We start from the raw sequence: 13,436 nt of genomic DNA, 5'->3' as shown, positions 1-13,436 counted from the left end.
AGAACCATAGCCCCCATCCGCTTCTATAAACAAAGGATTATCCGAGAAGCTATAGAAATCGAAAAACGGCCAAATTGTCTCAATAAAAGAGATGACGGCATCCGTTTACCTTCGACTTGGAGACCCCTCCTAAAGAAAACATCGTCTGCTCCAATTCCCGCCGTCAAAAATCTTCGCGCCAATCCAATTCCCGCTCCGAATAGTCTTCGCGCTGAAAAGTCATCGACAATCACGTCAATCCACGGTATAAATAACCGCCCCAGCGTCAACAACAACAGTAGTGCAGTGAGTAGTGAAGTAGTGAGTAGTGAGTGTTGTGTCTGGAGCCTCAGGAGACTGAGACCCCGGAAGCCCTGAAGATGACGTCAGAGAGGACGTCGAAAGCTCGGTCTAGAAACCAACGACGCGGTTCAACCCAGAAGCCTGGTGAGTTTAATTTTAATATTAATTCTTTTATTGATATTGATTTTAGCTTTAAGTTTCAATAATAATATTAGAGGATTTGTCATCCTCTTATTAGAGGATGACAAAAAAATTATTGTAGTTATAAGCTAGAGATGTTGCGTTAAATCAGTGACGTTATAACGATACCGACATGATGATCGACAAAAACATTGTTTTTAAAAATAGATATCTATGAACTAATGTCAAATTATTTATTGTCATTTTTCGTGGAAAACTCAAAAATATATTTTAAATATTTTATTTGAAGTACATAATAGAATGAACATTTTACGAAGATTACTACCAAATATAAACCCTGCTGCGTTAAGCCTTTGTAATGCAATAAATATTACTAAGCAAAATATTCTTAATGGTTCACAAATTAGATATGCGTCAAATGAGAAGGTAAGTGCCATTATGATTATGTACCTATATCAATAAAAAAATTCCATAACTTTTTACTTTTATAATTAATTAACCCGCCATTACACGCGCTATGAGGAAATCCCTCACCATATTTGTTTATAAGCAATGAAATTGTGTAAACTAATACGATAACCTTAAGCACCCAGGAATGCCTTTAGTATGGTTCATGAGAGGGTATGAAAAAGTTATAGAATATTTCAGGCGGTCAGTGTGCTGTGTGATAGTTGAAAGAAGAGACATCCCTCTTTAAGTGAGGGAATTCCTCACTGCGCGTGCAATCACGGTGAAATCACATTTCTGTTATCTCAAAGAATCTTTTAGGTTTTTATTCAATATTTAGGTAGGTTTAATTAAAATATTATTGTTTGGATTAGGTTAGGAACAGTGGCACACCGAGGGGGGGGTATGGGGGTTAAAATCCCACCCAGAGCATATAGAAATATATATATAAAAGAAGGTAGGAAAATGTAACTTGTCTTTCACAAATAATACAAAAAACTTTCGGTGCCCAAGCAAACCCCCCTATCCCCCCAGAGGAAAATTCTGGGTGCGCCACTGGTTAAGAACCCATTTTTAAATTTACCTATTCTAATTGGGAAATAAGCCACAATTTAACTTGAAAAATTAATTTTATTGACGTTTCGAATTCCAACTCGGACGTCGTTATCAAAATACAAAATATTAATAGTTAATTACATAAATGCCACAAAAAAAATAGCTTCAGAACAGTTGTTAATTTTAATTTGTATTTTTAGTAAAATGAATTCGCGTAAAGAACGTTAATTTCTTCAGTGGCTTGCTGAAATTGAAAATTAAGAAAACTTGCTTTTGATCTATATTATTTTTACTTTTGTTTTGTTAAATTAATTTAAAAAATTGGTTTACGAGTATTTCTATAATATGTGAGTGCAACCCATTTTATATTTATACATGTTGACATTCATTCTTTCTCGAAATAAGTCGAATTTATGTAGGTGAGGGCGACGCTCATACGCGTGCAACCACGTCACAATAGAAGACGCGTGTAATGGCGGGTTAATTTAAATCTGAATAGTGCAATCTAAGAATTAAAATGGACAATTTGACTGTTGGTTGGTGAATTGATACCGAAACTCGTCCGGGGATTCGGGCCAAGCGAGTCGTGCCATCTTTTCTACTTCTGTTCTGTATTCGTGCACAGATAAGTTGGAGCCTTGGTTACACATTTTCAGTTGACTCTGGTACACTTCAAATATTGGCTACCGTATCTTAGATCTACAACCGATACAATGGTCTCATCGCTCTTTTGTGGGTCATCTGGGATGTTTTGGAGGATTTCGACAGCTTTACCTCGAAGTGCTAATATGAGAGCTACTGCCCTATGTCCATTTGCCCATACATTATTTTGTGCAGCGCTTTCAAATTGTCTTCTATACACTGGCCAGGAAGTCTCGCCGTCGAATGTAGGATGCTTAATTATATTCCGTTGACAGGAGAACAAATAACTTCAGGTTTACTTTCAATAGGGGAGTGCATTTAGATTTTTACTTCGGAAAAAATCAAACAAGATAAAACTTTTTGTAATTTCATTAAGAAATGTTTAATAAACAACATATCAAAAAGTTCTACTCGAGAAGTGGGTGCTTCATTTTTTATTAAACAAATGAACAGCGAAGTTAGATGTTTTTTTAAATAACTCCGAAAATATAATTTTTAGAAAAAAACTGACTTGACCATTGAAAAATTCAGAAAATTCTACAAAAAAAACCTTATATAAAGATTTTTCTAAAGTTAAATCTCTAGCTTCTGTAATTTTTTATTTATAACGCTAAAGTCACCCTTCTCACACACATTGGCACACTGTAAACTAGCGTTGGAAGAAGTGCACGGTTGAGTTTTTTTAATGTAATTCTTTAACTAATGGATCAAAAGAAATATTACAAATTGGACATGAAAGAAGATGAAATAAGCTGTCTTATGGTTGTAATAAAAAAGAAATAAAATGTATGGACGTAAGTACGGTGTGGGCGGAAAGTGAGCCTTACATGAATGTTGTTTAAAAATGATTTAACAATGTGTAACTAATACAATTTTACTTATAAAACTCTCAAATTTGCACAACTTACCTCTCAATCATCTGACTAAACGATGTTTCATTCAAAAAAAATTTCAAAAATTTAATTCAAATAATACGATGTCTCAAAAAATGTAATTTTTGAAAACTTCGTAGTTTTACAGAATTCCCACCACTTTAAGACGGTATTAGTCAAGTTTGAATAAATATAATAAAAATTTTTTGTTATTTTTTTAAAGCTTGGGATGTAACCTTTAAAAAACACTGAATTATTTTAATTTAAAAATGAAATAAACAATTTCTTTTTGAGAAAACTTAGAAAGATAACAAAAATGTAATACAAAAACCGAAAATTACCAGCTGAAAAAATGTATATACAGAGTGATCAAAACTTTTTTCTGTAAAAATTAGCTAAAATACATTTAATAATAAGCTTCAACAATAATAAATGTTCAACAAAAAATTTTTTTTTAGCTCTTATACAGTATGTCTGCGTAACTTGGAACCTATTGATAACTTTTTTAATATCAGTTTTACGAAAAAAAGTTATTCTTTATAAAATACTCTACATCATATATAGCATAAGATGCAACCATCAAATATCCAATTTTGTTAATTTTGTACGAGGTATGTCAAAAAATATGAATTTCACTCAGGAGTAAAGTACCTTTATATTTCACAATATCGAAAATGTTTATAAAGAAAAGTTGTTTGGAATTAAAAACTATGTTTCAATATGTAATTATATCCTTCTAATCGAAAATTTGTTTTTTTTTAAATATTCTTTCTAATACATTTTAATTTTTAATATCATTGTGAAAATTATTTGTTTATCTTTTTTTTTAAGAATGAAATTCCATATTTGTTTGATTGGATTCTACTTGTTTTTCATTTAAATATCCGCCATTTTAGATCCCCCATTTTGAAATTTAAATTTTTAATCTTTAATTCAGATTCAACAACCTATTAAAAATAAAGACAATAAATGTTTTAGAAAAATGTTCTTTCTTATGTTCTTTTTAAAAAAATCCGCATCTTGGATCCGCCATTATAATGTTAACATTTAAGTTAGGCTTATTAAAGCTCTCAAAAATAAATATATGTAGAAATAAATACATTTTGTAAAGAAAGTATGATTTTACAACTATTTTTTAAGTTATCCGCCATTTTGGATCTGCCATTTTATAATTTAAATTATCCAGATTTGATTTAGGTTCAGCAACCTCTCAAAAATATCCACATATATGTAAACAAACTCGTTTTATAAAAAAAATCGGATTTTACAACTACTTTTTAAGGATTTTTAGGAAAAAAGCCGCCATTTTGAATTTGCAAATTTTAATGTCAGATTCGGGTTCAGCATAATCAAAACTACAATAAAAACATTTTTTATCAAAATAAAATGTTGAATTCACCCATATTCTTAACATTATTTATACAAAACAATTGTTATTGTTTAAACAATTCATAAACAATTAGCGGCGAAATTTGTGAGTAGAACTTTTTACTTTAACATATTTATAAACTAACAAAAAAAGTTTTAGAAAAATATAACCTTGTTTGATTTTTTCCGAAACATTGTATCTTTTCGTTCTAATTGCACTCCCCTACAAGTTGTTTGGCCTATTCAATTTCTAGTCGAATATGTTTAAGAGTTCTCGTTACCTCATCATGTCCTTTCTCGACTAGACCTCTATTGTTCTTTAATCATGCTTTCCTTTGTCTCTTCGATTTCTCTTTTGAGGACTCTATTTTTGATATGACTCACGAGAAACTCTCCGTCTTAGTGACGTCTCTCTTCAGCTTCTTTGCTTCTTAACAAAGTTTTTTTCTCCTTGCCGGTTTTCGTCAGCCTCTGTTTCTTCGTGGTGACGTCTGTCTTCATCTTCCTTTTTTTGCTAATCAAAAATTTTTTTGTCAAAATAAACAAAATTTAATCCTCAATAATGCACTTTTTAATATTTTACTTCTTCTTCTTCTTATACTTGTTGTAGATCTGTCTCGACGATGAAATATTTCTTGAGAGGTAGACTGCCAGCTATCTCTCTATCTTTTTGTGGTGGTCTCCCGGAGGACGCTTGCCTGCTGGTTTTCTTTCTATCGCAATTCTTGGTAGTATGTGCTCCTTCATTTTTTTTACATGACTGAACCATTCTATTCGTCTTTACCTACTACATTTTGCGCGCCACATTGTTTCCTGATGATGTTGTTTTGTATTCTCTCCCTTCTTGTCTTCCCTGCAATTGCTCTTAGTGTGTTGTTATTTTTCCTATCACTGATATCTATTTTTCATTTTTTAATCAGAAAGATCAGAAAAAAGGCGATCATAGAATCGAAAAGGATAGTTTTGGAGAACTAAAAGTGCCTGCAGATAAATACTATGGAGCGCAAACACTAAGATCAGTAATGAACTTTCCAATTGGAGGTGAATTCGAAAGAATGCCAGTAAGTACCATAATTTTAATAATACTTGTTTATTATTATTCTTACAGGACAATACAAGTTTTCGTTTTCATTAATTGTATAACGGGTAGTTCTCTCGCACAACACAGTAAAATGCAGGATTAATTTAAATAAAAATATATTCTTTTAATTCAATACAATAAAATAAAATAAAAGTAACAAAATAATATTTACAGTTATCTGTAAGGAAAAATAAAATGTATTTGTGTATATCCACACACACATCGATAAATTACCAAGATGAAGATGGGAGTAACCGTTGAATATACGGTTACGGTCACCACGAGCAATTTATCAATTCTGAACCGCTACATGGCTAGCTTTAACTCAATTTGTCAAAGCCCGGTTGGTTTTCGCTACATCATCTCTCAAGCTTGAACCACTAATGCCTGGTTCCACCAACAAATCTTAAGCTCCAGCTTAGCCCAGCTCAGCTTATAGATAGGGCCGCTTTAGGTCTAACTTTTTTTACACCATAATTTTCTATTCGTATCGATCCAATCCACGTGGCAATCAATTGTGACAGCGGAAAATTGATAATGACACTCGCAATGGTGCAACGCGTATGTTTCGTAAGCTAAGGCATGGAGTCTTTTTAGATCAGTATTCCCTAAGACTCCGGATTGGCTCCAATTCAATCCGTTGGAGCCCGGTGAGGTCTTTGCTAGATTAGTTCTCCAGCTCGAACTAACTTTATGTTACCTCCATCTCTATTTTATGTAGTTCCGACGGACCATCTTCTAGCATTCGTCGATGAGAGTCTTCGTGTAAATTTTCGGTAGACTATTAATTTTAATGATTTGTGAGTGCTGGGTGTTACAAATTGTCATGTACTTAAAAAACAAATTTTGCGAAAGCTCGATATTAAAAAAGAGTTTCTCTAATCCTGCCTTTTAAACAAATGACTGCAATCTCAAAATAAAACTTTAATATACATATTTTTTAGTACCCCGTTATCAGTGCCATGGGCGTTCTAAAGAAAGCAGCGGCTTTGGTTAACAAGGATTACGGTTTGGATCCGAAAATAGCCGATACTATTGCTTGTGCTTGTGACGAAGTAATTTCAGGAAAACTATACTGCGATCATTTCCCATTAGTTATTTGGCAGACCGGCTCTGGTACTCAAACGAATATGAATAGTAATGAAGTTATAAGCAACAGAGCCATAGGTAAGCATCCTCCATAGCGTCCTGGTCCTGCGCATTCCGGTTCACCAGTCTCCATCCACCTCTATTGGCCCAGTCTCCTGTCATTAGCCACGTCTTTCTCTGACATTACCTTATGGACTCTATCAAGCCACATGGTTTCTGCTCTTTCCCATCTTTTTTTTTCGCGCAAGCGATTACTAATAGAGTATTAATTTTGGTCAGCGTTGGTCAGTCACGAGCTGTCCATGCCCGTTCTAAATATACTCTGCATTTCTCTTATGATAGTGTTTTGTCCATGATTTGTCTTATTCTTTCATTTGCTGTGTACTTCATTCTGGATATACCGGCTGATATGTACCAAAAATTCCTCATTCAGGTAGATTTTGAAGTGTTGGATATAGGTTGCAGTCAGTGGTGTAATGGTAAAATTAGCAGTGCCGGAACGCACTGATAATTTTGGTTTACAAAACCTAAATTCTCTATTATTTTTTTTCTTTTCTTAACCAGTGCCGGAACGGCGTTCCCGCACCATGACACCACTGGTTGCAGCCTTAACATAAAATTTTTGAAGAACTGGCTAATCTTTATCGTTGCTTGAAGATCATTGTAGAATAGTTGTATTGCTTTCACAATTGTAATATTAATAGATGAGCTTGTAGCTTTACATTACGTGTCATGGTCTACATTTTCATGTTGCAAAACGACATAGGCGTAACCAGTATGGTCCTAAGGGGGGGTTACAACTACTGGAAGGTCTCTGAGGGCTATGCTGTTAAGCGTATAAAGCTCGAAGTACATCTCAATGGGGGGGTTATAACCCCCAAAACCCCCCTGGTTACGCCTATGCAAAACGACACCAAACCGGTTTTTTGTCGTTTTGACCATTTTCGCTGGAAATTTTTCCGCGCTGCACAGGCGAGAAGTGAAATGCATGCAATTATTAGATTTCCCCCAGCCTTCATATTTGCTCCAGCATTCGTTCGGCTTGCAAATTTTAGAAACCACAGAAAAATTGTCCCAATAAAGTTTTATTATAATAATAATAGTCTCCCGTTTTATACCGCTCATGTGGCTTTGGGATTATAGCAGCATAGTCTGCTATATCTAGGGCCTACGGTATACAAGGAACGTAACAGGGCCAGTGCTACGCTTCAATCGCCTATTATTACCCCTGGTTTTACCCAAGGTACTCATTTTATTCAGGCTGAGTCTACCTGGGGCCAATAAACATTTTAAAAATGTCTAGTTGTTCTTGCCGGCGGTAGGATTTGAACTCCGGACCACCGGCACGCGAGCCAAGTACACTACCGCTTAGCTACGCCGGCCCTATTACGCCGAAAGTTTTATTTTGGTATTATTTTATATTTTATTTAAACAAAACTTTCGCTCGCTTTTAGCATATGTCGCTACGACACCCATGTCACGTTATTTCGTTGCGATTCGATACTGACAGCCCGATAATGTGCTTTAGTTGGGTCAGAGAAAGTCATATATAGGTTCTCTGATGATAACCTAAGAATGTTTGAAACCGGTTAGAGTGTTTATGACGCTCCCTGAACGAACTAAAATATAAGACGGTTTTTGGTGTCGTTTTGCAACCAAATGATTATTTATTTATATTTGTCTATTTGATAGAAATACTTGGTGGAAAACTTGGTTCCAAAACACCCGTCCATCCTAACGACCACGTCAACAAGGGACAGAGTAGTAACGACACTTTCCCCACTGCCATGCACATCGCTGTAGCCTTGGAAATCGAGCATACTCTTATGCCAGGCCTCAAGATGTTACACGACGCTCTGGCTTGTAAATCGAAAGAGTTTAAAGATATCATTAAAATAGGCAGAACCCATACTCAGGATGCAGTACCATTAACACTTGGTCAAGAATTTAGTGGCTACGCTCAACAAATCTGTTTCGGCATTGACAGAGTTTGTGATACTCTACCAAGGTTAGTATCTGGTTATAAAAATAAAATTGGTACCGATTCTATTTTTTGTGTATTAAAGAAACAATGCATCTAACCCTATGATTAATCGGCATTTTAAATTTAACTTAATCTGTTATTTTACTGTTTTTCCGTTGAGTTGTATGTATTCCCTGTGGTTTACCTTAAAATCTAATAATTATTGTTATTGTTGTACTCTTCACTATTGTGGCTAGGTTCAGTGTCTGAATTTGAACTGACCTTTATATATTTATCACTATTACACAAGTTTGACAGATTTGGTGCGTTTGTCCCTGCAAAATAGGTATTGATTATCTAACAGTAAGGCAAGCTTAGTTGCTCTCACTAGTATACTGTAGACTGTAGACCATAGGACCATACTGGTTTGAGAATATGTTTGTAAACTTATACTTTATTCTTGATTGTTAGTTTTGAGCTTCTAATAACCAATATAACTTCTTGTATTTCAGTTCTAGTACTTCAGTTTTTCTTCTGATATGGCCCTGCCATTTCAAATTACTGTAATTATATTATTTTATTCCATCTTCCGTCTCTTTGTCTGCTGTTGTGTGGAATGAAGAAATAACTCACTGGAGACCTTGCAACTGCAAAAGAGGAAGGGGCAGACCACAGTTGAGATGGTCGGATAACCTAAAAAGATACGCAGGGACCAAATGGACAGTATTAGCACTGAACCGAGGAAAGTGGAAAAATAAGGGACGTTTAACTTTGGACAAATGAAGGGCAACGGATAGATAGATAATATCTATTATTTTATCGATATTATCGAAATTACCGCAATTTAATTTTTATATGTTGAGGTGTGGTTTGAAATATCAACGGCATCATTTAACTAACTTTGTTGCCTATAAAATACCATGCTACTCCTAATTGCCACATAACTGTACATAGGACGATGCTGCCACCTTGGAGTCTTTCACAGAACTAACTCTTCCCGCTTACACTGCGCAGCACCACTACGCAGTATATATGATCCAACATTTTTCATATACCTAATAATATACAATATAAAAAATAGTGTATTACATTCCTAACATTATATTTGATTTATTTTCATTTAAATTAAAAAACTGGTTTGTATTTTAGGCTAAGGATGTTAGCTTTGGGTGGCACCGCCGTTGGCACAGGTTTAAACACCAACAAAGGATTTGCGGAAAAATCCGCAGCAAAAATATCTGAACTAACTGGATTGCCGTTCACAACAGCTCCAAATAAATTCGAAGCTCTAGCTGCTCGCGATGCTATGGTAGAAGTATCTGGAGCCTTAAACGTTGTTGCTGTGTCTATTAATAAGATCGCTAATGATATTAGGTAACTAAATCTCAACTTATTCTCTTCTTCTTCATGTATCATGACTTTCAAAACGTTGATTACCATCATAGCTATCTTAATTTTATTCACTGCCACCCTAAATAGCATGCTTGGATCAATATCATACCAAGTTCCTTAACCATGAAGTCCTTCTTCGTCCTGCATTTGCCTCCGTTTGCCTAATGTCCTTGAGTTGCCAAGCTTGAGTTGTTTTGAACCTCGTTGTTGTTAGCATAGAATAGAGACGTGTTGGTTATACTCATACACAATACACTTACAGTCCACAAAAAATAGTTTATTTTATTTACAATTTCGGAGCAAAGCTGTACAAGCTTCTTCTTGTATGACTTCTTCGTTTCAGATGTTGGCGACCATCATGGCAATATGTACCTTGCAGACTGCTGCTCTGAAAATATTTGTGGTTGTTGTGTTGAACCACGTACGTAAATTTTTCAGCCAGGAAATCCTTCGCCTTCCTGGTCCTCGTTTTCCTTCTACTTTTCCTTGCAAGATTAGTTGCAGCACGCCATATCTCTAGCTGTTCTTCATGGCTGTACAAGTAGCCCAAAAAAATGTATATGTCAAACAGTATTTACAATACTTCGGTAACCACCTGGCTAGAACCTGATTAGATGAGCAGTCAGTTTCTGAGTTTCACGATGTATTATCTGCACTCTGTTGTTGTTATTGTTGTGTGAAATGTTAAAGCTATGAGAATTTTTTTGACATGCCTAACTTAAACTTTCTCTTAAAAAGTTCACTACTGACTCATCAAATAGTTGTTCAAAATACTCAACAGGATTTTTAGTTCGCAAGTTTTCAATAAGTTCGCTTTTACACTTAGTGACTTTTCCTGAATCATTGTAAGTAGGTACTTAAGTATGTAGCGTCAATTTTTGTCCAATTGGACCTTACAATCTCTTCTTTTGCTTAAAGATTCCCCAGTTTCTTGAGATTATATTTCAGTTTATTTTTCTTTTAAGACATGAATTTCAACCATAACCACAACATTTTTAGCTGGTATAATTTCCTGTAATTCGCGTCGTCAATCTCTTATTCATGAGACACTATATCAACTTCATTATCAGTTCCTTGAGGGATAATGCTCTTCTATAGCACATGATATCTAAAAATAAACTGCGCGTCATAGAAAACGGGCACCCTAAAAAATGGGTCATTTTTGATGTCGCGTATCTCCTAAACCTGTTGTCCGATTTAAATGATTTTTTGAATATGTTATAGCCCTATTTTTTGTCAATATCCCTGTATTAATATTTTTGCAAAACAGGTAAATTTTCATTGTATACCGGGTGTACGAATCAAACTGTGTTTTTTTCTCAAAGTTCGCAACACCCTGTGGATTATTCTAGCATTTATAAAATACTGAAATTAAAATTCAACTATAGCCTCAGGTTTTCTTAACATTGTGTTTTTTGATTTATTCGTTTATGTTGGATAATACAAAAGTTATGTACTTTAACAACTAGCCATGTTCTTCATCAGTATAGGGTGTTATAAGTCTAAAGTGTTTCAGGGACTAAATAAGTTCGACAAACTTTAAGGGGTAATTCTGCATTAAAAATAATGACAGTTTGCTTTATAATCATATATCCGCAAAAGCTTCGTTTCCGAGATACGGGATGTTAAATTTTTTCTTACAAACTGATGATTTATTTATTGCTTTAAAACCGGTTGAGATATGCAAATGAAATTTGGTAGGTTTTAAGAGATGGTTATTGGGCATTTTTTGACATTCAACTAAGAATTTTATATTCACTATTGGAGCGCATACGGGTAATATGACCGATCATATTATTCGTATGTACGCCAATGGTGAATAAAAAATTCTTAATTGTATATCAAAAAATGTTCAAAAATTACGTCTTAAAACCCACCAAATTTCATTTGCATATCTCAACCGGTTTTAGGGCAATAAATAAATCGTCAGTTTTTAAGAAAAAATTCAACATCCTGTATGTCAGAAACGAAGCATTTGCGGACATATGTTTATAAAGCAACCGGTCATTATGTTTTCATGCAGAATTACCCCTTAAAGTTTGTCGTACTTCTTTAGAAACACCCTGTACTGATAAAGAGCATGCCTAGTTGTTAAAGTACATAACTTGTGTATTGTCCATCATAAACGAATGAATCAAAAAACATAATGTTAAGAAAACCTGAGGCTATAGTTGGGTTTTAATTTCAGTATTTTATAAATGCTAGAATATGCCACAGGGTGTTGCGAACTTTGAGAAAAAAACACAGTTTGATTCGTACACCCGGTATACAATGAAAATTTATCTGTATTGCAAAAATATTAATACAGGGATATTGACAAAGAATAGGGCTATAACATATTCAAAAAATCACTTAAATCGGACAACAGGTTTAGGAGATACGCCACATCAAAAATGATCCATTTTTTAGGGTGCCCGTTTTCTATGACGCGCAGTTTATTTAAATAATATAAATATTATTATATAATATAAATGAAGGGACCACGGGAAAAACCGGCTAAGTCACAGATTAACCATTCTGAGTTATTGGCTGTTAACGCGCGGACTTAGCTTACTTTTCTTGTGTATGGGCATATATTTTACGGTTTTTTTCTCGTGACTTGTCTTGTTATTGCCGTGTTTAAAGGTTTCAGGAGATGCAAACTGGAATTTACTACAAGATGGCGTAAAAAATGCAATTTATACAAAAATTGACTTAGCCGGTTTTTCCCGTGTACCCTTCAAATATATTATAAAGTGACGTCAAAAAGTATCTCTTCAATTTAAACGACGAAAAAACTTGAAAAACTCGATACAACCTAACGAAAAAAAACACTAATATTTCTTATTTTTTTTAGATTTTTAGGTTCTGGTCCTAGGTGTGGTCTAGGAGAATTATTACTTCCAGAAAATGAACCAGGCAGCTCAATCATGCCAGGTAAAATTAACCCCACCCAATGCGAAGCCATCACCATGGTAGCAGCTCAAGTGATGGGCAACCACGTAGCAGTCACTATTGGCGGTGCCAATGGACATTTTGAACTAAACGTTTTCAAACCATTGATTGTATCAAACGTTCTTAGATCCATAAGATTATTAGGCGACAGCTGCACATGCTTTACAAAGAACTGCGTGAACGGTATTGTCGCCAATAAGGAAAGAATCAATAAATTGTTACATGAGAGTCTAATGTTGGTAACGGCGCTGAATCCTCATATTGGGTATGACAAAGCTGCTCAGATTGCCAAGACAGCGCATAAAGAAAATTCTACGTTGAAGAAAACGGCTGTAAAAATGAATATTCTTACAGAACAACAATTCGATGAATGGGTTAAGCCAGAGAAAATGCTTGGACCGAAATAAGAATGTGTCAACAGTGTATTTATTTATAAAATTCTATTATTAAATTTATATTACCTGTAGTATGAAATATTTTTTAATATAAGTATATTTATAATATTTTTTAATAAATCTAAGAGTGAACAAGATATACAATCTGAAAATAATCAGGTATATACCCCTACCAGCGATTACAAGGATGAACTTGTTGAAGCCTTTTATAAAGAAATCGAAAGAGCAAAAAAGCAGGAACTGCCGGTGCTTAATATGTGACAAAAAATTCAAAG

The 13,436-nt window shown here is 34.5% G+C and overlaps 1 protein-coding gene across 1 annotated transcript; it reads left to right on the top strand.

Moving 5' to 3' along the window:
- Positions 1-647: 647 nt before the first annotated feature.
- On the top strand, positions 648-13,232 carry LOC114327976 (fumarate hydratase, mitochondrial-like). Its single transcript, XM_028276708.2, has 6 exons — positions 648-849; positions 5,228-5,368; positions 6,333-6,555; positions 8,170-8,485; positions 9,590-9,814; positions 12,669-13,232. The coding sequence occupies exons 1-6, from the start codon at positions 724-726 to the stop codon at positions 13,171-13,173; spliced, it is 1,536 nt and encodes a 511-aa protein (XP_028132509.2). The 5' UTR covers positions 648-723; the 3' UTR covers positions 13,174-13,232.
- The last annotated feature ends 204 nt before the right edge of the window (positions 13,233-13,436 follow it).

Source organism: Diabrotica virgifera, chromosome 7, assembly GCF_917563875.1.
Source record: "Diabrotica virgifera virgifera chromosome 7, PGI_DIABVI_V3a".
In the NCBI taxonomy this organism is placed as follows: domain Eukaryota; kingdom Metazoa; phylum Arthropoda; class Insecta; order Coleoptera; family Chrysomelidae; genus Diabrotica; species Diabrotica virgifera.
The sequence above is the reverse complement of the archived record's forward strand: the minus strand, read 5'-3'. Positions and strand labels throughout refer to the sequence as shown.

Excerpts from the sequence above, each read along its gene's own strand:
- LOC114327976 (XM_028276708.2), top strand. The coding sequence starts at position 724 with ATGAACATTTTACGAAGATTACTACCAAATATAAACCCTGCTGCGTTA. Across the intron at positions 850-5,227 it reads GATATGCGTCAAATGAGAAG|AAAGATCAGAAAAAAGGCGA; the intron begins GTAAGTGCCATT and ends TTTTTTAATCAG. Across the intron at positions 8,486-9,589 it reads GTTTGTGATACTCTACCAAG|GCTAAGGATGTTAGCTTTGG; the intron begins GTTAGTATCTGG and ends TTTGTATTTTAG.